General features: G+C 33.9%; 3 protein-coding genes across 7 annotated transcripts; 1 reads left to right on the top strand and 2 right to left on the bottom strand.

The window, feature by feature from the left end:
* Positions 1–633: 633 nt before the first annotated feature.
* Positions 634–4369, top strand: LOC100854910 (large ribosomal RNA subunit accumulation protein YCED homolog 1, chloroplastic). Its single transcript, XM_002265095.4, has 3 exons — positions 634–914; positions 2278–3037; positions 3856–4369. The coding sequence occupies exons 2-3, from the start codon at positions 2484–2486 to the stop codon at positions 4262–4264; spliced, it is 963 nt and encodes a 320-aa protein (XP_002265131.1). The 5' UTR covers positions 634–914; positions 2278–2483; the 3' UTR covers positions 4265–4369.
* Positions 4370–4896: 527 nt separating this feature from the next.
* LOC100245844 (protein FAR1-RELATED SEQUENCE 5) lies at positions 4897–12866 on the bottom strand. Of its 4 annotated transcripts, none has more exons than XR_785884.3 (4): positions 12535–12866; positions 8857–9406; positions 5750–6025; positions 4897–5254 (listed from the first exon to the last, which is right to left on the bottom strand). XR_785884.3 is itself a non-coding variant. In XM_002265054.5 (4 exons), exons 1-3 carry the CDS (start codon positions 12678–12680, stop codon positions 5804–5806), a joined length of 918 nt encoding a protein of 305 aa, XP_002265090.3. In that variant the 5' UTR covers positions 12681–12796; the 3' UTR covers positions 4897–5254; positions 5796–5803. The 4 variants fall into 4 exon arrangements, 1 of the variants encoding a protein (XP_002265090.3); XR_785886.2 differs by lacking the exon at positions 12535–12866 and adding an exon at positions 12143–12528; XM_002265054.5 differs by having other exon boundaries at positions 5796–6025; positions 12535–12796.
* A 1277-nt stretch (positions 12867–14143) lies between these two features.
* On the bottom strand, positions 14144–23405 carry LOC100250984 (protein FAR1-RELATED SEQUENCE 5). Of its 2 annotated transcripts, XM_059737147.1 has the most exons (4): positions 23194–23405; positions 21161–21709; positions 17427–17498; positions 15260–15562 (listed from the first exon to the last, which is right to left on the bottom strand). In XM_059737147.1, exons 2-4 carry the CDS (start codon positions 21698–21700, stop codon positions 15359–15361), a joined length of 816 nt encoding a protein of 271 aa, XP_059593130.1. In that variant the 5' UTR covers positions 21701–21709; positions 23194–23405; the 3' UTR covers positions 15260–15358. The 2 variants fall into 2 exon arrangements, with proteins under 2 accessions (XP_059593131.1, XP_059593130.1); XM_059737148.1 differs by lacking the exon at positions 17427–17498 and having other exon boundaries at positions 14144–15562; positions 23194–23396.
* Positions 23406–24521: the final 1116 nt, after the last annotated feature.

The raw sequence follows: 24521 nt of genomic DNA, 5'->3' as shown, positions 1-24521 counted from the left end.
AATTTTAATTTTTGTAACAATTTATAATTATTTATGCTGGAGTTGGGTGGGTCTCCAAATCGGCCTAAAGAAACTATCCAAAAACCTCGCCAATATAAAAAATCTCTCATTTTTTTTTTGTTTCTTAATATAATCAGACAAAAAAAGTTTTCTACAAAGGAAGATAAAAGTTTTTTATGTTCTAAAACATATTCTCGATTTTAATATAATTTCATTTACGACTTGGGGTAAAAAATTGAAGGGTGAAATATTATTATTATTATTATTATTATTATTATTGCATTTTAAAAAGAAAATTCAAAGTTTTCCAACAATTAAAAATGGAAAAGTTTTCTCTAAACTAATATAATTTTATGAAATACATGTAATATAAATTTTATATTATATAAAATAATGTTTTGAAATTTGTAATAATAATTAAAGGTTATTAAAGTTTTTTTTTTTAAAAAAAAAAAACAAAAGTGTTAGATTTTAAATTTTTATAAAATAATTAAAATAGAACATTTTAATTTTTTTGTTATTTTAAAATTACAAGAGGGTAAAAAATAATAAATTTAAAAAAAATGAACTTTTTAATATTATAATAATTTTTATATTTTGAGATATTTAAAAATATATTAAAAAATTATCATACATTCTATAAATTTTAATAATATCATATTTGTTTAGATATTTTTAATTAATATTTTCAAATTAAATTTGTATTATTAGGGTGAATATTAAAAAAGAAAAAAGAAAAGTGAATAATAACAAAATAAAAATAAATATACAATTGGAGGCTCTGGTTCTCAACGTCAGCTCAGTTCCTCTATCTGCTAACGGTACAGCTCTCTCCGCCACTTCTCTTCGCCGGCGCCGGATTTTCCGTTCATCCACGGAAGGTCACCGCCGGGCGGAAAAATCCATCTCCTCAGGTGCCGGTCGTTCCATTGTTTTACGTATTTGTTTCTTAAATTGTGGAGATATTTGCTCTGATTGTGTGAAATTGAGACCCACGTTAGGGAAATGTTTGGATTGTTTTTTCGAAATCTGGGGTTTTTTTTAATAGGCTGAATTTGGATTGAGGCTGAGAAATGGGCTGTTATGCATTTGGGTTATGTTGGTAACTGTTGCAGAAGTGTGCAAGCCATGTGTTTGTTATAATGTTTGTGAGAATTTGTAGGGTGAGCTCATCGATTTATAGCGAACCTGGAAGTGAATTTAGAGTATAAGCGAAAATATGTGATTGTAAAAGCAAGGCAGGTCTGTTGGTAGAAGGAACTGAAAATGGGGGTTTAGGAATATTTTATTTTTCCAGGATAAAAATGATGAAAAGTTTGGTTTTTGAGTTTTTTTCAATTGCTAATGAACTTGCATGGGGAAAATAATATTAATGCTTTACAATAAAAAATAAAAAAATGATTCAGTTTCATGAAATACCTGGAAATAGTTTTTGAAAACATGTTACAAGACATTTTCTGTGTGGGTCAGTTAAGGAAAAGAAAAAGAGAGAGAAAGAAAAAGCACTTCTATCTGTACCTCCATCAGATATTACATATTCATTCAGTTTATTGATAATAAAAAATAAAAAATAAAAGGCAAATTAAATTTAGAGCGTGTTTGTCGGTGATTTGAGAAAGTGTTTCTAACCTTTCTAATATTTGAAAGATGAAAATTTTTAAATGTTAAAAATATTATAAATACTTCCTAAAATCAGTCATAAATTATGGAGTTATAAGTAGGTATATCCAATTGTTGATATTTTCTAAACTTAAGCACGCATCCTGTGTATGCAAATGTTGAATTTCATTGTTATCTATGCCACTATTGGGTCTCAACAATTCTGGGAATTTCTGGGTGGACCATGTCAAGGAGAGTGTTTTTTCTGCCAATGGCTCTAAAATTTGTTCCCTAGAATCAACACATTACTCTGTGGTTAGTTTTTTCTTACAATGTTCAGTGTTTCTGAATCTTGAATTGAATATGTGATGATATTTATGATACTTCATTGTAGAAATTCTATTCATGGATGTGCACTGTGAATTACTAAAATGTTCATCCCGATATCTCTTAGTTGAAGAATGACCTTCCCATCCCTCCCCCATGATAAACCCCACTATGCTTTAAACCCCCACTTTGATGGGTAGTCTCTGCCCAAATCCTTAATATTATTAAGTGAAACATCATGCTTAAAATGTATGATTGCATCTATTCCTTTTTAATATTTTCTATACTATTAATTTCATTAACATTCATCACTACTTATTTTATTCTATGTTATACTTAATATTCTTACAGGATTAAGCTGTTTTCGGTTGGGTTCCTGCTTGCATGTCAGCTTTATGCAGCTTATTTTTGAGTTAAGAGTTACACTTAATCCCATAATTTAACAGTTCCCATGCATCAAGAATTTTTCACTATGCTCCATCTCTTTCCCTAGTGAAAATCTTATCCACTTCTCTATTCCCTAGGTTTTCCCCTGACCAATATCATAATATAGTAAAATGTCATCTGTATTCTCCATATCCTCCATGGTTCCCTCCTCGAATATTAGCCATTTCAAGCTATATAAATCAAAATGCAAAAGTTCTCCTGATCCAAATTGTGCTTTCACTCATTGCAAAATATCACGTGGAATCCCTCTTATTACCAAAAGTATCCATCCAATTTCCAGAAACAAACCACACAGTGCCTTGAAGTTTACTGCAAGATATAACTTTGAGTCATTTGATGAAGAAAACACAAAAAAATTTGATTGGAACGATGAAAGAGAGATTGAAGATACGGGGTCACCATGGGAAGGGGCAGTTGTTTACAAGAGAAATCCTTCAATCTTACATGTGGAGCACTGCACAACCTTGGAGAGGCTTGGATTAGGAAAACTTTCAACAGAGATCTCAAAATCTAGGGCTTCAGTGATGGGATTAAGGGTCACAAAAGCAGCGAAGGATTACCCTCAGGGAACACCTGTACACATCTCCATTGACGTAACAAGGAAGAAGCACAAGTTGAGGCTTGATGGGCTTTTAAGAACTGTCATCACCCTTGGTTGCAATAGGTATTTTCCTCTACTTTTTTCATGCATCTTTTCTTCAATTGATGGTTTTCTTGCTTGTATACATGCCTTTATGTTCTGACTTATTCATGTTACTATCCCGTTGCTTTTGTTCTTCACTGTTATTCATGTTATACTTTCAAGCTACACTCTAGGTACGCCTCTATATTTTTATTATTTTCATATTTTTGGTATACATGTACTAAATTCTCTTTTGGGTAAACAAATTCCTAGGGAATGTTTTGACACCTTGTTTTTTGTAGCATTTTAAGGGGTATTATGCATGTGATATTGTTAATTTGCAATACAAGGAAACAAGTTATTAGCTTACCCTGTTGTTCCTTGCTTGTTTCTCGCCATGATATTTTTAAAAGCATTTTTTGTATAACTTGTTTATATTGTACTACAGATACCACTTTTTTTGTCCTTTTCCTTTTCCTTTGGATAGGTAAAATGATTTTAATTGAAGACCCCCCAAAAGTGGGTGAAGGTATACTAAAGTTAGTTATGCATGAATAGATCTTCTCCTATGGTCTTTCGAGATTCAAAGATAACATGATAAAAGGTATCATAATTCCCAGTAATACTTGTAAGAACAGAATTTTGTGGCGTTTCAAATGATGGCCAATTTCCTGTTTGATTTATGTACCGTGCTTTGAAAATTATGACTTTAGCTTCAACTTCGTGAAGGTAAAAAATAGGAAGCTATAACCATCCCAAACAGGCTTTAAAATGGGACCTATGCTACATTTTTCTGTATTCCTTGTGCTGCATATTTTATTTGGCCATTAATTCAAATCTTCTTTCATTCCATGCTTAAGGTGTGGTGAGCCAGCTGCTGAATGCATTTTCTCCAACTTCTCACTTTTACTAACTGAAGAACCCATTGAAGAACAAGAGGTAATTAACATGGGAGTAATCTTTGGGGAAGACGACAAACTCAAAACCTCTACTGAAAGTAGTGAAGAAGATGATGAAGCTTCAATCGATCTGGATGATTGGCTGTATTTTCCTCCTGAAGAAACCGAAATCGACATTTCAAAGCACATTAGGGACATGGTGCATTTGGAGATAACCATCAATGCAGTATGCGACTCAAGGTGCAAAGGTATATGTCTCAAATGTGGTATAAATCTCAACACTGCTAGCTGTAATTGTAGCAAAGAGGAGGTTAAAGAGAAAGGTTATGGCCCTCTTGGGGTTTTGAGAAAGCAAATTCAGCAGAAATGATGTTAAAGCAATCAGCAAAACCTATGTGATAAAGTATCTGTTTCAATGAAAATGTGTTACAGCAACCTGAAATGAAATAAAACCCCCTTTATTATATGGATTTAATTTAGTCTTGCAAGAAAATCATTTTGTTTTGTACCCCCATATTTGCTCAATGGAAAGAACCAGAAGCCCTGTCGGAACAAGAGGCCCCATATCACCTGAGGTTTGCTTTACCAACAGTTGGAATAAATACCCCTTGTAGGGGGCAACCCATTATGAAAAGAAAGTCATTTCGATTTGTAGAAATAGCTTGAAACTTTCTTTGCTGCAGTACCATTGGTGTTTAACCTACAAGCTGTGAGGGACCCTTTTGCGAATTTGGTTTTCAGGCCAAGTTCACTTGGACCCGTTAAAGCATATGAAACTGTTTTCCCATACTCAGCTTCATTGCATCCCTCAAGACCAATTTCCCAGTAGTAACCCAGTGGACAATAGTTAGGGTAATTATCATCTGAATTAAAAAAACATGCACCTTATTATTATCTTTTACTCATCTGTCATTTTCTTAAGAGACGTGTAAATATATATAGTAGCTGTGTTTGTCCAGAAAGAAAGTTGTACCAGTCATTTCCCTGAAAACAGATGAAAACTGATAGAAAAATCTGAAAACCCTATCTCCATTTATTCCAAAACCCTTACTCCATTCTTAAATATACAAGAGAAGCACAATGGAAACTATGGTACACCTTATAGACAGACATCCAACTGAGCAAATAGTCCTCAGACTTTAGAATGCAACTTTTCAATCAAGATTAATGCATGTAGATTTGGTTTTAGTGAGAATTGCAGCCAAGATTTGCCTACCCTCGATTGGAAACATCGTCTTGGTGTTGGGATTTGCTTCAATCTTTGAGCTCAAAGTGCTGCAGTAATCTCATAAAGCCACTTCATCGTTTAACATTTCATCGTCTCCTGCTAGTTCCAATAAATATTTTCCATTTTCTCCACCTGAACACATTTCACAAGAGAACAGTTTATATTACAAATTTGATGTACAAATGTAATGTTACAACAATTGGATAAAAAATTGTGCTGCATTTGAAACAAAAGTTCAAAAAAAAAACAAAGAAAATGGCCCTGCTAGTTCCAATAAATATTTTCCGTTTTCTCCACCTGAACACATTTCATAAGAAAACAGTTTATATTACAGATTTGATGTACAAATGTAATGTTACGACAATTGGATAAAAAATTGTGCTGCATTTGAAACAAAAGTTCAAAAAAAAAAAAAGGGGGCTTTTAAGTGAACGATTCCATGGCCAAAATATTGGGAATGACTTTACCAATACCACAGGAAGGACAATTGACTTGAGCATTACTGCAACCCTTTTGATGAGCACAGATAATTTTTACCCACCCCAGTGATTGACAAACCCAAACGATAGATAAATTAGCAAAAATTTAACATCCATCTCATGAAAATGAAAAATGAGCTCAACTGACCCATCTTGAGAAAAAAGGCAAATAAAGGGAGAGGAAGAAATGGTACGAGCTCAGCTAACTCCATTCTTTGTCAGAGTCTTCTGATTGTTCCTCCTCGATTTCTCTTATGCTCTGTACTATATCAGAAACCTTTCTTGACATGTGTTCTGTGTGTTTCTCCAAATCTTTCAAAATCATATTTAACTGTTCTTCATATGCAGCACACCGTCGTTTACATTTTTGCCTCTCATTGTTCAACTCAAGGGATAGTTCTCTGATTCTCTTATCCTTCTCGTCCTGGAAGGAGTGAATACTTCAGTCGCCAGTTAATATTTGAATAAGCTACAAGTAATACTGCATAGTGATATTTTACATGTTATTTCAACCGATTTTGCAGCTACAAAAAAAGATGCAACAAGTGAGGGAAATGCATATTGCAAAGGAGTGATAAAGATTATCTAACTAGGATCAGGCCTCTCAGTTAGAGACTTCTTTAGGGGACCTTTTTCATCCCCATAAGCATTAGTCTTTGTGTTGGCTTTGAATTGTTTTATATTGGAAGGTTTTTTGTAATTTTTGCTTATTGCCCTTCTTGTTTGTTTTCTTTCCAAGAGATCTGTCTTCTTTTTGGTCAGATTTTGCTTTTTGGAAAGGATAACTCATCCTTCATTCTATACTCTCATACAATTCAATGAAATGATTTGTTTCTCTGATTAAAAAAAAAAAGACCAAATAAAATAAGGAAGCGAGAATCAAGAGCATCAAATATAGTCATAATGAATCTAATAAATGCAAAGCCAGTAATCTCATAAAATAAGCCTTGAATGTCCTAATATACCTGGTGTAATGATAAAAAGATAGATACCAATCAATATAAAACGATATGGTGATTGATATGTGATTGTTTGGATACACTTCCAATTTTTTGTTTTTAAAAACAGAAAGTAGTAGTAACTTGTATATAAAATTTAGGAACCCTTACCTAAAAAGTAGTGCTCTCTTACCAACTTATTGAGTCTCTCTTACTAAATAGGGCAACACCCACTTCAATTCAAACAGAAAGAACAGCACATGCACAACATCCATGTTCTAGCACAATAGAGAAGGATGTGATTGTTGATTTTTCTTCACCCTTGCAAAGATAGCATCAATTCACTAACACCCATCCTACTCTTTTTATTGATCCAAAGTCAAAATCCTCCCTAAACTGCATCAAAGCTTCCAATTTAGAGGGAAGAACATAGCTAAAAGAACCCTTGGAATTGGATCCTAACCACCGATTTTTAATCAAGCCCTTGATAAAAAATTGGCCTTGGTAAAATACTATGCAAAAGTTGAAATGATTCTCCCAATCTTCCAATACAGCTAGCCCAATCTTGACAATGATAAATTGTCCTAGCCTCCACACCAGGTGAAGGGGCCTTCAATCAATGGAAGATCACACAGATCCAACTCCTCCTTACCTCTATAAAACGTCTCATGGCTGAAAAAAGCCTAACACAATGCCTTCTTTTACCCGAGAACCTAACCACATCAAAATCTCTACCACCACACTGCAGGATCTTCCCATAAACCTCAAATATTTCCCAATTCTGCCCAAAAATCTTCTTGCTCCCCCCTCTAAAGTGGCCTATACAATTTGGTAAACACCCATAGAATTATCCTCAAGCTTTTGAAATGATAGGGGATTGAATTAACTCCCACTTTCATTCTAAGCAACTTCAATGCCCTATTATCCCAAAAAAACACAATACCACACATTGCTTCCATTGCCTCCATAGTTCCCCACTCTAAAACTGCCTACCTTGACCAAATTCACCTACATCTCCTGCACTTTGGTCTAAGGAAACCAACGCTACCTTTCGCAATCTGATTAGGAATTTAATAGCCTCTCATTTCTGCTAATCACTAATCCCTCCCTCTAACATTCCATGAGAGAATTCTTATCTTCATTTACCAATCGGAGGAAGTTCCCTACTTCCCCTCCCCACTACATCCACACCCTTGCTACTCCCACTCTCTTGCCTTGCAAAACCATTCATAATTCATTGAGCATTCTAGAGTCCATAGCTCCTTCTCAATTGATAACCAAACAACCTTTCTCTTCCTCAAAGTGCCCTAGAGCCTATATTCCTCCCCCCCCCCCCCCCCGGCTCCCATCTTACCAATCTCTTTACACCTCGCATACCCACAAGCATACTAAAAATACCTCGCATACCCACAAGCATACTAAAAATAGCCAATTTGTTGTGAGCACAAAGTAAGAGGTTTCTCAACCTCACTGCTAACTAACTACCAAGGGTAATAGGAAACCAACTCTATAGGGGAAGACAATAGAATCACGCATTGATAAAGCTAACTCGCCCCCCACATCTCCTCTTCAACCAAGCCCATAGAAATTCTCGATACATTTTTTGGAAACTTAAGAAGAGCCTAAGCAGGCTTACCACAACATGGTCAACCTCACTAGACATAATGAGTTGACCCAAGTGTGAAATGCATCACCTACAGCAGGTTTTGGACAAAAACAAATCACTAAAAATAGTTTAACATCAAAACCCAAAGGTTAAATCACAAGTTGCCAAGTAGCTTACTTGTTTTGACTCAAAGGTACGTTGATAAGCTCACACACATTGCCTAGCAGCTAAAACTAAGCCTCTAAACATTTTCCTATGCACACATGAGAGAACATTCCTTTTATGGCTTTTTTAATGGAAATAGAAGATACAACTAGGTTGATGCAATTGCATAAATAAAACCGAAGATGAGTTTAAATAGATTACAAGATTAAGCATGATGTGGAAAAAATTTATAAAAAATATCAAGTCTTGTCATAAAAAATCCAATCTACCCACAAGGAAATAAATCCTTTAAACTAACCCCCAAATGTTGCTAATATCAATCCTTATCTAATCAAGTTCATCTAGATATCAATCCATAGCAAGCACCATGGCATATGCTAGTGGACCACGTTACAATGCAAACTCTCCTTAATTACCTCATCAACAGATATTTATAATAATAATAGAAGTACTGTTCAATATACAAAATTATTATCAATTTTCAAATAATTTATCCCACTTTTCACAAAAGTTAGTTGCTAGTATAATAATTAACCTTTGACATACCTCACTGACTAAATGTTTTCCGGATCCCCTCCATGGAACTTTACTAGGACTCATTAATTTATGACTATGCTCTTTCACAAACTTGGTGACAACCCATTTTGCTCCATCCCTTAGAGCAAGCCTTATCATTGCCTGACATCCTTCTCGGGTGATTGGTGGTGGAGGAAGAACTCTATCTTTTCTGTATACATACTTCTTTGCACGAAAACCTTCTTTTGAACAAACAAAATCTTGACCAATAACCTGATTGTTTACTCGTGAACGGCGATTATGATGTATGCGTACAGTGAAACCAGTACGCCTACCATAGGCAACATAAAACTCTCTAGCTTCATCTCTTGAGTTGAACTCCATTCCTATGTATGGTTCCAACACTTCCCTGTTTATAACAGATTGTTCTACTATCTTGTCATCTTCACCTGCACATAAATCCAAATTATTTGGAAGCTTATCTTCTATTCTTTCATGGTCTTCATAGGCTTCAGCTTGCATATCCGGGTCGCTTTCATCTGAATCAAACCCTAAAGAAGATGGATTCTCCATTATGCTCCTACAAAAAGAAGTGGAGTCATTCTTCAAGCATCATTGTAACACCCACACAAGGAAAGATACGCAAGAACATGCCCAACCAACATCATTTTTTCATTAGTTCTCAAAGCAACATCAATCATGTGTGTCTCAAGCAGAAATCCTCAGCACTAGCACTTACCATATCTGTTCCACTTGGCAACTGTTTTCTATTATGACATAGCTAAGAGGAGATGTAAGCATTAGGATAAATGATTGAGCAAATGTCACATGATTGGTACTTCAATGATGCTCTGAGTACATATTTTCACAATGCATAACACATGAAAACAAATATTATAAAGAAAAAATAAAAAGCCAACCAGAAATTTAGAAAACTTCAATATAAAAATAGCAATATATTAAGCTTTTATCAGAAGAAAAACAAGCATGTAAGCACATAACAAGGAAAAAACATAGGAATGGTGTTAGTGAGAGTAAATGTTATACTTGGTGGTTAGATTGCATATTGTAAGGAATAAAAAAGATATTGAAATTTTATACTAAAACTTATCAACAAAGCAACTTTTAAGTAGCTTGTGCATTAAATGTCAACACTTCTAAGTCATTAAAATACTGGACCAAATTTAGGTCTTAGATCACATATAAATTGTATGGTGCATAGATAACAAAGTGATCTTCCAACTGGCACATTCATTTCCAAAAAACTATCAATTCGGCTCCTTACATATTCTGAAGATCTCCAAATTTGATTTAGCATTTGAGGATTATTAATGATATTCAAATTTACAAGCCTCAAATTAATGGCAAAATCTTTACAGCATCCATGCCTTAATGAATATCAGAAGTGAACATTTTCTAACCAGCACACCACTTCTAAAAATTTGGTAAGCCATAATGAGAAGCAAGGTTTTGTTAGATCAACTTATTTTTTTAGGGCATCTTCATGAGGTTGGGAAGTTTGTATTGTTACAGTAAATAAAAAAGCAAAGGAATGGGAACAAGCTTATGGTCAGCCATGGACAGGAAGGTAGTTCTCTATTCTGCAGAGGACCAAAACTGTGAACAATACCCATGGAGACCTGGCTCCTCCCCACACCGTTTATTCATAAAAAAAAAACCATTTATCTGAAGACTAGAGTGGATTAAAATTTTCATTTCTTCATTAAAGTCATTGAAAATTTTTTTTTTTTTTTTTTGATCAGTAAGTGATACATGTATTGAAAAAGAGACGCTAAAGAAGCGACTCCATTGAAAATTTAGTTCCTTCATTTGACCAGATAATTTTAACTGTTGATACCTGTATCCTTTCTTCTAAGCATTTATAGCAACTGCCTAATAGTTCAAGTAAGTTGTATAAATATATGAAAATCAAACTGATAAAATGATCAAATCTAGGTGATTTTGTACCAAATGGGACCAGTCACAGACAAACAAAACAGAAAATATATAGATCAAGAAGGTTGAACTCAAGACATCTAGGAACCACTTCTCTGATACCATATCAAGCAACCATTTGTCCCAAAAGCTTAAAACATCATGAAATGAACCAGAAATACATAGCAATCCAACAAATGGACCTTAAATATTCTGAGAATGACTAGAAATTGCAAAAGATCAAACTAAGATCAAATACAATCAACGGTTTTCATTTTTCCCAGTGGTTGGTGTTTGTGCTTGGTTGTGAAAGATGATGGTGACTTTGAGTGATAGCTGTGATGGGAATGATGAAAAAAGTGAAGATGCTATCAACTTTGGTTTTAGCAGTGATGCACATGGCAGAATATGGAAATAAAAATGATTATAAATGCAGGCCAGCTGCCATATCAAGATGAAAATGGCAGTTATAGAAATGAGAAATCCAACCTATTGACTAATGCAAAATTGTGATGAACATGATCTAAACAAAGATTATTTCTTTTAATCTCATCGACTTTCTTAGTTGCAAAGATAAATTTTGGAAGATGAACATGTTGATTCAGTTGGACTTGTTGTAAGGACTAGCTTTTTTCGATAGGCAAATATATATTAACAGCAGCTAAGGACACACCAAAATACACACAATGTATAAAATAGGCACTAACAGGAAAGCAAATTGGATGTCTCAGGTAGAAAATAATTGATTGAGATGAGGTCAAGGGAGCGAGTGGAGAAATGGTGACAAAGAATTAGAGAAATGAAAATGACTCACTTAGCTTCAACTAAACAAGGGGTATTCTAAACTACCAAAAATCATCAATGGCATTATGCAGGAAAGGATTGTCGACAGCATTAGGCAGGAAAGGATACTGTTATCTCAGAAACCTCAGGAAAGGTCTGTATGATTCTCAAAAACCTTATGCAGTAAACCCTTCATATTGTGGTTGATAAGTTGATCTCCATTATAATTTTGTGACTTAAACTCTCCTCTGTTCTTATATATATATATAGTCCAAAGCGCATTTCCTCCATTCTACTTGCATTCCCTAGTTCCAATAATCTTATTATGGAAATTAAACCACAGCATGGATACCAACAGTTCCTACATAGCCTTTCCTTCCATCTTCTAAAAGAGGTCTCTAAATCAATATCAATTACTAATCAACAACAAGAGTAACATATACTAACCAAAAAAATTTGAAGGAATGGGACGTGAAATTAAATTAAAAAAAAAAAAAAAAAAAAAAAGAAAGAAAGAAAGAAAGAAAACTTTAGCACCCATCAACCATCAATATCAAAAAAGCCCAAAAAGCAGAGTAATTTGGAATCTAAAAATCACCATTTCAGAAGCACTTATTTCGCTCTCCAAAGAAATACACCCTCCCCAAAAAGTGTTCCCTTTTGGTAATCCACTTCAAAGCCCAATCCTCCCAATCCAAAAACACCATCCAAGAAATGGGTTTCACTAAAAATGCATTGTTTCCCAACACCCAAAAACAGAAAGGAAAAAATAAAAGGTTCCTTTTTGGCAAATCAGTTCAAAATCCGCTTTTCCCAGTTCAAAACCACAACCAAAACAAATGGGTTTTTCAGCAAAACGATTCCCAACCCATCTTCTTGCCTTCATTTGATATCAAAACAGCAGGGTTTCGGGAATTTGGCAATCCAAACAAAACCGCAAAAACTGAGAAAAGCGCATGGAATTGAGAAAAGGGTTGATGATAAACCCACCTGTGGAGAAACGAAGTTGGGAAAATTGAAGCCCTAGATCGAAGAAGATGGCGGTGGGCCCAGGTGGAGGAGTGGGACCCACTGAAAGTGAGAGCAGCAACAGCAGCAGAGAAGATGATGATGATGATGATGATGAAAGCTAACATCTTTCTCTTTTACCTAATGGAGGCTCTTAAACCCATTTTTTTCTTTTTCCACGCCGCCAAACGGCAAAATCTTGGGGCCTGTTTGGATCTCCGACTTATAGAAACAAACAATTTTTAGAATAAAGTTTTCTACTAAAAAATAAATAAATAAATAAAGGGAAAAAAACCACACACTTTATTTTATATAATAAATTAGGGTTTTTGTTTGAAAAATATAAGATGGAAAAAAAAATGGAATTGAGAGGTTTTTACTTGTATATTTGTTGCTAGATGAAATTTAACATTTTTCAAATAAATTTTTGTGTTAATTACCATTTTTTGATATTAAAAAAATAAAATCCTAAAATAAAAATATAATTAATATATGAAAAATATGATGGACAAAAACCCATCAATAATTTAAATACTATAGTAAAAAAGAAATTCCCATTATAAAATACATTGTAACTTATAAAACAAATATTGTGACAATTTTAGAACCCTAAGTTTTTCTATGAAAATATTAAGATGGAAATATATTTTTATTTCAATCAACATGAAATTAAGATGCTTTCCTCACTTATATCTTGTTAAGCTTTAATAAAAATAAAAAGTTGATAAAAGTGCTGAAAAAAGAATAGTAATAAAATAAAGATGTTTGTAACAACATCTGAATAATATTTGAAACGATAATATTTTAAGATTTAATGAGGTTCGTAATAGTTGAACAAGGTATATATTTAGCATAATTACTATGAAGTTTAGGAAAATTTTTTAAAAAAATGTCCTTATCATTCACACATCTTTATTTGTCTTTTTTCTTGATCGGTTTAAAATATTTTTTACACATGCATAAATATCAAATATAATTATCAACTCCATCTTCCGTCCTATAATATTTTAATGGTAAAGTAAATAAAAGAAAGTTAGAAACTTTTGGTGATTAGCGATACCCATTTTATCTTCTCGTTGATTTGATAGGTGATGATTAAATACTAATAAACTTTCGAATATTTTAATAATCAAATGAATAATTAAAATAAATAAAAAAGTAAAAAATTCTTTGCCATGAGCTATGGTCATTTTCATAGTGTTGTTAGGTGAGAGATGGTGATTAGGTACTAATAAACTTTTGCATTTAATAAATTAATATAATTTTTTTTTATTACATTCAATCATCAAACACATGAACAATGACTTCATAAATTAAATTCACAAAATACCTAAAAATTTGAAACCCTTATTGTCACTTGATAGATGAACTCAGTTTTAAAGCCTGGTAAGGAAAAAGAAAGAGGGCATTGATTCATAAACAAAAATCCACAAACAGAAACCCTAAATTTAAAGAATTCAATGTCTGTCCACAATGTCAATTTTGTAGAATATTTCTCTGACCAAAAGGGGGAAAAAGCAAAATGGCCTTGATCCATAAATAAACACCCACAAAAAGAAACCCTAAATTTGAAGAATTCAATGTCTGATGCTGAGGGGAGAAAACTTGATATCAAGTTTGTATTGCTTCTGTTATCAAAAGTAAGACAAATATGAAGTGTTTGTTGCTTCAACCAATATCATGGGGAAAAAAGTTAAGTACAGCAAGCCTTTCCCTCCACTGCAGATTTACACCAAACTCATCTCAGAAGTTTCTCTGCTCAACCCATCAGCTCCATGCAAGAGGGTCTCTCGGATGTTTTGCAGTTCTAGAGTGCTGACTAGAATGAAAAAAGTATGATGTGTAATGACACATTCTTACAAACGCAACCCCATGATGAGCAGACGTTGGCCATGCTATCGGTGGCCATTGCAGTCTATGAAGGAAGGAAATTCTGCAGATATGGTCTGGTCAATGCTCGCGAGTTCTCTCCATCATTGTAAGGAAGAATTTTGCTTAGAAAATTCAGCGTTGGTTGTTGCAGGGTCAGATGCAAGTGAGAATCTCCTGATGATTTGATATGCTCAATGCCCACCACCTATCCGTTATCATTGGTATGGATTTCCTGAGAACACAAATCAGCATTAGAATTGGCTAATGCCCTATTATCACGTGTCAGTTTAAGCAGAAGCTGACAAGAAATTATAAGAAAATGGGGTTTGAGATATCTGCATAAAAATCACAGATATGCTTTTAAAGAAGGATGAGAGAGTTAACATTGAAAAATGATGCCTAATAACATCTTCCAGAAGTCCTCTCCAAGGAGCAAAAAATGTCAATAAAAAGTAGTGCCATTGGCGGGTGGTAAAAATGTTCAGCATCATAGCTTACTTTAGAAACACACAAACACGCATTGAGGCACATACACATAATATCCTATAAAGGCACTATATTATAAGCAAACACCTAACCTATCAAGTTACCAAACACAAACCCTTACAACAAGCATGATACACGAATCCTTATAAATGATAGAAACAAGGCTTGGATCTAAATTGACCTGAGTTTAATTAATTATTATTGAGTCCCATAGAGCAAATTAATTCTAACATTGGATCTATATATAGTCTAAAAGTTTCAACAGAACCCATTCCCAAACACACAATATTAGTGAAAAATTGGTGTTTGAGCATGAAATTTCAACGGACACATGAGTTGCCAAGCATACCTTTTAATTTGTCCTGAAATTAGTTATCCAATTTAGGAAGAAACACCAGTGCATCTGACCAATTTTAATAAGAATAGAGATGATCCATTGACAGTCACCTTAGTCAGAATCAGAACAGTCTTGCTCTTCAGATTCAAGTTCCCTCAAATTATTAACTACTATTTCAACTTTTAATGATAACCGATGAGTGTGCTCCTCAATGTATTTCAAAATCGTCTGTAGCTGCTCTTGATAAGCAGCAGATTTTTTTCTCTCCCGATGCAGCTCTGTGGACAGTTCTCGGATTTTTAGATCCTTTTGATCCTGCAGAGCATAATAAACATCAGACCTAATGGGAAACAAGGATTGAGTAGATATAAAAGGTTCAAAACTTTTGTAATAAGAGAAAGAAACCCTGTAAATAGATTATTGTATGACTGCATGATTAGAGAGGCCTGGTTCATTATTTGATAGACACCAACCCCTCCTCCCCCACAATAGCAAACCTATTTACCTAATTAATTCATCCTAATAAAATTGGTGCAGGAAGCAAACTGTTCTTCACTTGAGTGGTCCGCTGCATAACATGAAAATGCAATCCTATCTAAGTTCAACATAAAAGCAGAACAAACTCTTTCCAAATTTGTTATTCCTTGTTAGACCTTTTCCTCAACTGTTCCAAATTTTGTAACAGTCAAGTTGTTTTAGCAATAAATAGTCTAGGTATGAACACAAACAAAAGGCAAATGTTATTAGACCTGCAGGCAGACATTACCTTAATAATACTTCCTGCTCTGCACAGGAATAAAGAAATCCAAGTCAGAAGCCATGCTTTGTCCGAGAAAACAAAAAGGTGAGAGCACATTTAAATGCCCCATGTAGAATAGAACATCATATTTAACTCATATTGTACACAAGGTCAAGTCCACTAGCTTGAATCCAGTACTACAGCACAAAAGAGCATTTAGAAGCCCCCTTTTGAGATAGGTGTTGGGTTGATTTCATATTTCTTGGGGTCTTGGTTTGTGCATTCACCCGTTGTCTACTTTCTCAGAAAAACAAATGTGCATTTCATCTTATGGATCACTTTCATGGATATCCATTGCCCACTTCTATAAAATTTTGTTTGAGGTTTTAGCCCGATGATATAGTCACATTCTAAATGTTCTCTCACAGTGAATTCATAAAAAGTTCATCTCTTCTGACAAGCTGCAGCACAATAATACCTAAAGTGTAAATATGGTTAGCCAGATTCTTAAAACTCCTAAAACATGATCATTAGGAAACTGTCTTGCAGTGAATTTCTTGTCCTGGGGATACATAAAGTCATGAGCAATATTCTTAGATCTCAATCTAGTGTCCAATAGGAGTATTCACTCTCAAATTGAGTATTATAGCACTGGAACTTGGGCAGGTTTGCACTGAGGACTAGCCCAACCCCACAGATCAGCCCTAGCCAACCTCAGTTTGGGTTTAACTCGATCTGGGGTGGACTAAATTCTTCCAGCCATATTACGCTTAGTTTTTCTCCTAATTTCACTATAGCAGCTTCCATATACTAAACATAACTTGTAACAGCGTCCAAATAGGAGAAAAATAAAAGAAAAACATCAAGTTTGTAACAGCTTCCAATAGAAGAAAATTAAAAGAAATTATCACATGAAAATTTCAAAAAGGACACTAGAGAAATACAGGTTAAAGCATCTTATCTTACAGTGAGTGATAACATTATAGTAACTTTTCTTATATATGTTCTTTTAATAGAAAAAGAGTACTAAGAAATATATCAAGGACACCAAAAATGCCCTTGAGACCTAACTCAAGTTGCAAGGGGTGGGGATTGTGAAGGTCCAAGTTCAATTCCTGGGAAGGACAAAGTATTGTTACCTAAGGACGTCAAAAAATGTGGGAACAACCCAAGCAGACAAGAGGCGTACAAATTACACCCCAAGAAGATTAAAAAAAGAGATACAATTGACTGTACATATGTAAGCAAGATTTCATTCTACATAGCATAAAATAATACAAGGGTAATATAAATATAGACAAACTTTTTTCTTTTTGATAGGTAAGTTTTTTCCCATTGGGACTTGAACCTAGAACCTCCCACAAACCCTCCCCAACCCTTTACAAGAACATAATTCAATATTACAAGGGTAAATTAGAAAAAGCTTGAGTTTAGCCACACCTTGGGGCATGTGTTGAACAAGAGGCTTGTACAAGAAATCACATATCCATACCAATGGTGTCCTCGCATATCCTGTAGTGTCCATGTAATTTCTTGATTTCCATGTGTAACACCTTAAGTATTTTAGACCATGAAATCAAGATATAGGCAATTACAAAAGCTTGAAGCACAACATATATGCAAAAGAGGCAACTAATCCGCTTTAAATAACCTGACCTAAAGCTTAGGGAAGTGCAGGCAGCTTATTTAATTCAATTCCAAAGTTGGGTGGCCCTTTAACCCGGCCCAACATAACCAACTTGCTATTCAATCTTTTAGTAATTCAAGAGTCTTGAACACTTATTAGATACCTCATGAGGTAACCACAAAAAAACCTATCACATACAACCATATTCTGATTTCACTTGTGCATTTTCATAAAAGTATCCTGAATCTATCTTTTGGTAATGGAACTTCTTTGTTTTTGTAATTATTCAACCATGCTTGGTAAACACCTTTTTTAATTGTTTTTCCTCTAACTTCTTAATCGGTGGAACTTCCTTCATTGGACGGATAATCTTCTTATGCCCATTGTGTACAAAAGTGAAGTATTTTGATAGCCATCATGTTACACTCTTTGATAGAAAAGCCAAGGTCTTCCAAGCAATATATGGACAACTTTCAGTGGTAGAACATCAAACCATACCATTTTGTTCAAAATCATTACTAACAAAGGATTTAACCAAACAACGAGAGCTTACTAGAACAAATAAGTCATTCACCCATGCTATTCAACATGGATTTAGATGTTTTTCTGCTTTTAGATCAAGCTTTTAAACATGTTCTTACAAAGCTGTATTTGAACTACTTCCTCCATCTATAATTAAGGTGCATAGTGTTCCTTGACAACAAACACAAGCATGGAAGATATTGCCACCCCCACCATTCACACGATGAGGAGTGTTAGTATTTGTTGTACTTAGGGGCTTACTTGTCGTCTAATTAGAGAAAGACCACCACCCCCCCAACCCCAATTTTGTGACCCCGAACATCTAAAAGCCCAAAAATTGAGTGCTTCAATTTTAAGGGCTGGTGGATAAACATCATCTATGGTGTAAGTCTACACAACCACCATCTCAAGTTGGATCTCTATTTGAAGTCCAGCTTTATAGTAAGCAACAATTTGAGCCTAACTTTCCCTTACTTGATTTCAGATACTCAACCCACGAAATTCTTTTGTGTATTCTTTGAACCAATTTATTATATCGTTTGAGATTAAACATTTTAGTGTACAAGAGTTTTTTATAATTAATTGGGAGAAAGCGTTCTTCCATCTTGAACTTCATCTCATTCCATGTGTTTATAGGTAGTTGGTTGGTTCTATTGAGTTTATCTTCAATACTATGCCACCATAAACACACTGTGCCTTTTAATTTTGCCTTCACAAAACAAAACATAATATTCCCAGGCATAGCATATCAATCAAAGTAATCCTCCATAGACATAAGTCACTCAAGAAAAGTCATTGGAGTCAATTTCCCAAAAATCCAACAACTTCAAGGCATGCTGTTTTTGTCACATCATGATCTTGCTCAAAGTTTGTGAGTCTATCTGTGTCCATACTATGATGGATGTCTTGGCACTCTTTGTATACAATTGTGTACTTTGATACACAATTTGTAGTGCTTTTTATATTTTTTTTTTTTCATTTTCCTAGATATATATATGATGAATGTCTCTTGGTGTGCCCCTTGGTTGATTACCCATTATAAAGTTACTTTGCTTTTCATGTGCTCTATTAGGTGATTGGTCATAGTGATGACTCTCACTCCCTTCTTCAATGGACTGTTTTTCTTAACTTCTTTCCAATAGTTTCACTATCTCATCTAGCCATTGTTGAGTTTTATGATGGCCTCTTGTAGGGATTGTTGTCACAGAAGTTTCCCCCAAATGTGTTGCACTAATATCTTGATTATTAGGACTCATAGCTCTCATGTTTGAATAAATTGCTCCACTCCTTAGTTGCATGCGCTCTTCAAGCCAACAACTTTAGTTTTAAAACCAAAATTGTTGTAGAACAATCCTAGAATGGTTATCTACAATCAAATAGGTGGGCTAGGGTCTTTATCATTTAGGATTGAGTGGGTGATGCACTCTTTAATTAGAGAGGTCCTTCTGAGCTAGCACAGGTCCTTTGTCGGTAAAAAGAGGAAAAAGGCTTGGAAGGTTGCTCCGTTGTGTATGTTTTGGACTTTTTGGCAGGAGAGCAATAGGAAGACTTTTGACAACTATGACAGCATAGACCAAACAATTAAAAATTCTTTCTTGTATCTTTTTTGGGATTGGGTTAGATTGTATATTGAGGGTAGTTCTTTATCATTGTAAGACTTTGTGGATTTGGTAGGCTCTCGGTAAGGCACAGTAATGAGTTTTTGTGTCTTCACGCCTTTTTTTGTCTTTTGTCTATTTTGTATACTACGTGTATACTTTCTTTTTCTTAATATAAATCTTATTTACCTATCAAAAAAAAAAAAAAGATTTGAAATAGAAACTTTAGGATAAAAAGATTATTTTAAAAAATTGAAAGTCCAGAAAAACTTTCATTTTTTTTTCCTTTCCTTCTTTTTCTTGAACACACCTTGAAGGTTGACTCATCCCCATTAGACTTGTTTTAAACCAACAAAGAAAACCATTGATCCCAACCACAAATTGGAGTTCTTAAACAAGGAGATTCTGTTGAGAAAGGAAAATATTTGAGGTTGGTCGAAAAATTGATTTACTTACCACATACGAGACTAGACATAGCCTATGCAGTACATATAGTAAACCAATCTATGCACTCACCATTAGAATGTTACAGGGAAGCAACTTAAAGAATTTTAAAGCATTTAAAGGTTACTCCTAGAAAGGGATTCTTCTTTTCCAAAAAATGGTCATGACCAAATAAAAGCTTGTACAAACGCAAATTGGGTTGACTGTCTTATGGATAAAAGATCGATGACAAAAAATTGCACCATAGTAGAAGGCAATCTTGTTATATAGAAAAGCAAGAAACAGACGGTTATGGTAAGATCTAATGCTAAAGCTGAATTTTGGGCTATAGCTCAAGGAATATGTGAAGTCTTATGGATTAAAGAAATAATCAAAGGGTTTAAATTGAAGCCTAAAGAACTAGTGAAGATTTATTGTTCTAATAAAACTGTAATCAATTTTGCACATAATCCAATTCGTATGAAACATGTTGAGGTGGATAGACACTTCATCAAAGAAAAAATTATGCGTGGACAAATTTCACTTTTTGTAACAACCAAGCAACAGCTTCCAGATATCCTCACAAATGGAATCTCAACAATTACATTTGAATCTACAGTTGGCAGGTTAAGAAAGCACGACATCCATGCACTAGCTTACAGAAGTGTGTTAGCAAGAACAACATCAAACCTATCCAGATTCATAGAAGTTGTCTGGATTCTTAGAACCTGTCTATATTCATAGACATGGTTTAGTCAATGTTTTGTGTATATTGGGTAGGGAGTAGATCATGGAGTAATTTTATGGACTAAATAACTATATAGTAGACTTTTTTTCCTATAATAGTAGCATAGATTGTGTATTTATACCCTGTAAAATTTTTCTGCTCTAATTAAGTGAGGAATCATTTTCTTCTCTCTTCCTTTCTTCCACTCACAAAAGACTATAATCAAAGAGGTCCTAACAAGAATCCTCTTAAGGAAAAAATAGTCCCTAAAACATACCTCACAAAATGCAATTCTATGCGACCGTCGTGGTGGCATTTTGCTAGGATTCAGTTCATGATTATGCTCTTTTACAAAACCATATATAGCCCATTTTCCTTCATCCTTTGCAGCAATCCTCAACATTGCATTACATCCTTCTCTGGTGATCGGCCTCGATGGAAGAATTCTATGTTCTCTGTTTGCATATTTTTCTACACGAAAACCTTCTTTTGAACAAACAAACTCCCGACCAATTATGGAGTTGTCTTTAAGTGAACGACGAGTACGATTGTTCCGGATTGTAAATCCCATACGCCTACCATACATCTCATAAAATTCTCTAGCATCCTCTGCTGATTCAAACTCCATGCCAACACATGGTTCTAAAGGTTCCAAACTTACAGGTAAATTATCAATAGATTGTTGAACCATATCATCATTTCCATCCAGACTATCTGATAGCTCATCCTCTGCCGTTTCATGGCCATCAAATGTCTCATCTAGCCAACGCCTATAGTTCCTGCTTGGATTAAATCCCTGGCCCGAGGTGCTTGCCATCAGGACCCACTAGAAAATAAAACAAGCCATAGCATCAGGCAAGATCCTTGTGTTAAAACATGGATAAAGCAAAAGTAGGTGCAACACTTACAACAACAAGTAAATTCAATTCATTCAAAAAGAAAGCAATAAAGGTAAAGAGGCAACAGTGATATATTATCACTAAGTTAACCATTCAATTGTGCAAGAGACGATTTAACAGGGGCCAGCAAGAAAGGAATCTTATGCTGTGACCCTTATAGTCATAAGGGTATCTCCGTAAGAAAGAAAATAAAAGGCAATTAGCCTAGAACGAGCAAATAAAGATGTCTCTCATCTCAAAACCAGAAATTTTTTCTTACTGAAAAAGCTAAGATATAGAGAAGGAGAAATTTGGTGTTTTATCTCACGTCTTATCTCCCCCGTCTTTCAAAGTATTGATCTTGGCTTCTAAAAAATGAAACATAAACTATATGCAGATGCTCCAAGCTGTTCAATAGATATAGGAAGACCATTAGAAAACTTTGAACTATCTAAAAGATCAATAAATTTTCTTCTTTCTTTCTTCAATAAGACATAACATAACCGCAGAATACATACAATAATGGCAAATTTTTCCTTTTTTTCCCTAGTACAGAGGGCTATAATCAAGTCCAGTTTTTTTCTTTCTTCCATCATTGAAGCCTCATAAACATAATCATTAACCAGCACGTTTGGAATACCAACCCATAGCACACAAATACAATTTGGCAAAAGTGTTTCATGCATGAATGAGTCATCTGTTAAAATTACCCATTAAATAGTACCATTAAAACCGAAAAGGGCATTTGATTTAATAATGCTAAAAAAAGGCAGAATTTGGCTTCCATCCACATTAAACACAAAACTCACTCCTCTCTATCATAAATACAAGAATCAATTCACTTTGCTAAATAAAATCCCCCATCATCATTAAAAGCGTACATATCCAAATGAACTGAGGAAAATCAAATTCTAATTGCCCTCAATTCTCCAGGCTGAAGTGGGTTAGTTTCTGGAATGGTATATCTATTTAAGTCTCTATAAATTTTTGCATTAAAGAATTGAGATTTGTGCTATGAACAGAGATCCTAAATTCAATTCATGACATAGTGAAGTTGGGGAAATTAATCCTGAGACATGATAAACAAAAGAAAAAGAACAATTTAATTAAAAAAGATTCGACCTATCACATAATAAACCCAAATCCAACAGCGAAATTTCGGCTCCAATTTATCTACCATTTTCTTTCCACGTTTATCAAACCCTGAATTACAATTGAACACCACAAAAACACAAAAAAAAAAAAAAACAAATAAAAAATAATCAAAAAACCAGATCATTCAGGCAATGAACAGAGCAGATTTCAGTGGGTTTTGACGGACACTCTTTGTGCTTTTTCTTTTTCCTTCTAGGATTTGAAAAGGAAAGAGAAATCACTTTGATAGATAGAAGAGAGTAAGATTGATAAAAGGGGAGAAATAAAAAGCGCTGACCTTAGGAAATGGAGGAACTGCAGGGTTGGAATTGGAGGGTTCAGAGCATTCAGATTAGGGTTTTGATCTCAGATTGTTGAACCCATAGAATTCATATATCGGAAGCTGGTTTGTGTTTTTCCTCACGAGTGCATATCACTGTGATCTACCACGCCAGCTTCCACCTGGTGATTTTGTTTTGACATGTCAGCACTCTTTTGAGGAATTAACACATCATCATATCAATTAATAATCAAATTTGCGACGTTAGCATTGAGATGAACAATCCTCTTTAATATAATTATTTATTTTTGAGTTCTTTGCTTCATTTTTTAAGAAAAGATTTATCCTCGTCAGCCTCATTCGGGTGACTTCCCTTTTTTGACTAATGCACGTCACTGAGATCTGCTACGTCATCTTCCATCTGGCTCATCTTGGTTTGCCATGTCAGCCTCATTCAGTCATTTGATTTGCCGTGTCAGTATTACTTTGTGTAATTGAAACATCAGCATCTCAATTTGCCTCGTCATCATTCAAATATAATATCATTCTAAAAAAAATTATCCAATTACTTGTAAAATTCCTTTAAAAAATAAAATTTTCATAGTTATAATTCTAATTCATTTAAACTCTGATGAGAAATTAATGATTTATTAAAAACCAGCTTCAAAAATAGTTTTTTTAAAAATAATTTTCAAGAACAAAATATTATTTAAAAAATCAAAAATAAAAAACAATTTCTACCATAAAAAATTTTCAATCGTTATAGAAAATATTTTTAAAAAATAATAAAAAACAATTGAAAATGCTTTAAAATTATTTTAAAAACAACCTATTTCCAGAACAAATCCCTAAAAAACTATTTTGTCTAAAGTGTGTGTTTTCTAAGTAAAAAAAAAAAAAAAAAGTTTTATATTTTCAACAACACTCACCAAACAAACTCTAAGATTTCTCATAAAAAAAAATGGTCTTGGTAAGATTCCTTAAGTTTGAAAAGAAAACCTAAATAGGAAAATTCATTCACTCAAGATACATTGAAAAACAACTTTGAAGTCTTTATGTTTTGTAAAACAAAAATATTTTTGAAAATCAAAAGTATTTTTAACCGATTATTATTTTTAAATATGTTTTAAAAATAATTTTAATATATAGTATTTTGATTTTTGATCATTCTAAATATTTATATAATCGTTTTTTAAAGTAACCCTACAAAAACAATAAAAAACAATAAAAAAATATTATCTATAAATACTCTATTTTACATTCTTAAAAACAAAAATTTTAAAATAATTTTTAATTGCCAACCGTTTGAAGAACAGAAAATTGTTTTAAAACACAATTTCCAAACT

Source organism: Vitis vinifera, chromosome 5 (genome assembly GCF_030704535.1).
Source record: "Vitis vinifera cultivar Pinot Noir 40024 chromosome 5, ASM3070453v1".
Classification (NCBI taxonomy): Eukaryota; Viridiplantae; Streptophyta; class Magnoliopsida; order Vitales; family Vitaceae; genus Vitis; species Vitis vinifera.
The sequence above is the reverse complement of the archived record's forward strand: the minus strand, read 5'-3'. Positions and strand labels throughout refer to the sequence as shown.

What these genes read in the sequence shown, in the direction of transcription:
- LOC100854910 (XM_002265095.4), top strand. Translation starts at nt 2,484, where the DNA reads ATGTCATCTGTATTCTCCATATCCTCCATGGTTCCCTCCTCGAATATT. An exon ending in ATCACCCTTGGTTGCAATAG is followed by an intron (nt 3,038 to 3,855) that starts GTATTTTCCTCT and finishes TCCATGCTTAAG; the next exon opens with GTGTGGTGAGCCAGCTGCTG.
- LOC100245844 (XM_002265054.5), bottom strand. Translation starts at nt 12,680, where the DNA reads ATGTTAGCTTTCATCATCATCATCATCATCATCTTCTCTGCTGCTGTT. An exon ending in CCAACTTCGTTTCTCCACAG is followed by an intron (nt 9,407 to 12,534) that starts GTGGGTTTATCA and finishes TTCTTTTTGTAG; the next exon opens with GAGCATAATGGAGAATCCAT. An exon ending in GAAAACATTTAGTCAGTGAG is followed by an intron (nt 6,026 to 8,856) that starts GTATGTCAAAGG and finishes CACTCCTTCCAG; the next exon opens with GACGAGAAGGATAAGAGAAT.
- LOC100250984 (XM_059737147.1), bottom strand. Translation starts at nt 21,700, where the DNA reads ATGGCAAGCACCTCGGGCCAGGGATTTAATCCAAGCAGGAACTATAGG. An exon ending in ATAGAATTGCATTTTGTGAG is followed by an intron (nt 17,499 to 21,160) that starts GTATGTTTTAGG and finishes TGGACACTACAG; the next exon opens with GATATGCGAGGACACCATTG. An exon ending in TGTTCAACACATGCCCCAAG is followed by an intron (nt 15,563 to 17,426) that starts GTGTGGCTAAAC and finishes TATGCTCTGCAG; the next exon opens with GATCAAAAGGATCTAAAAAT.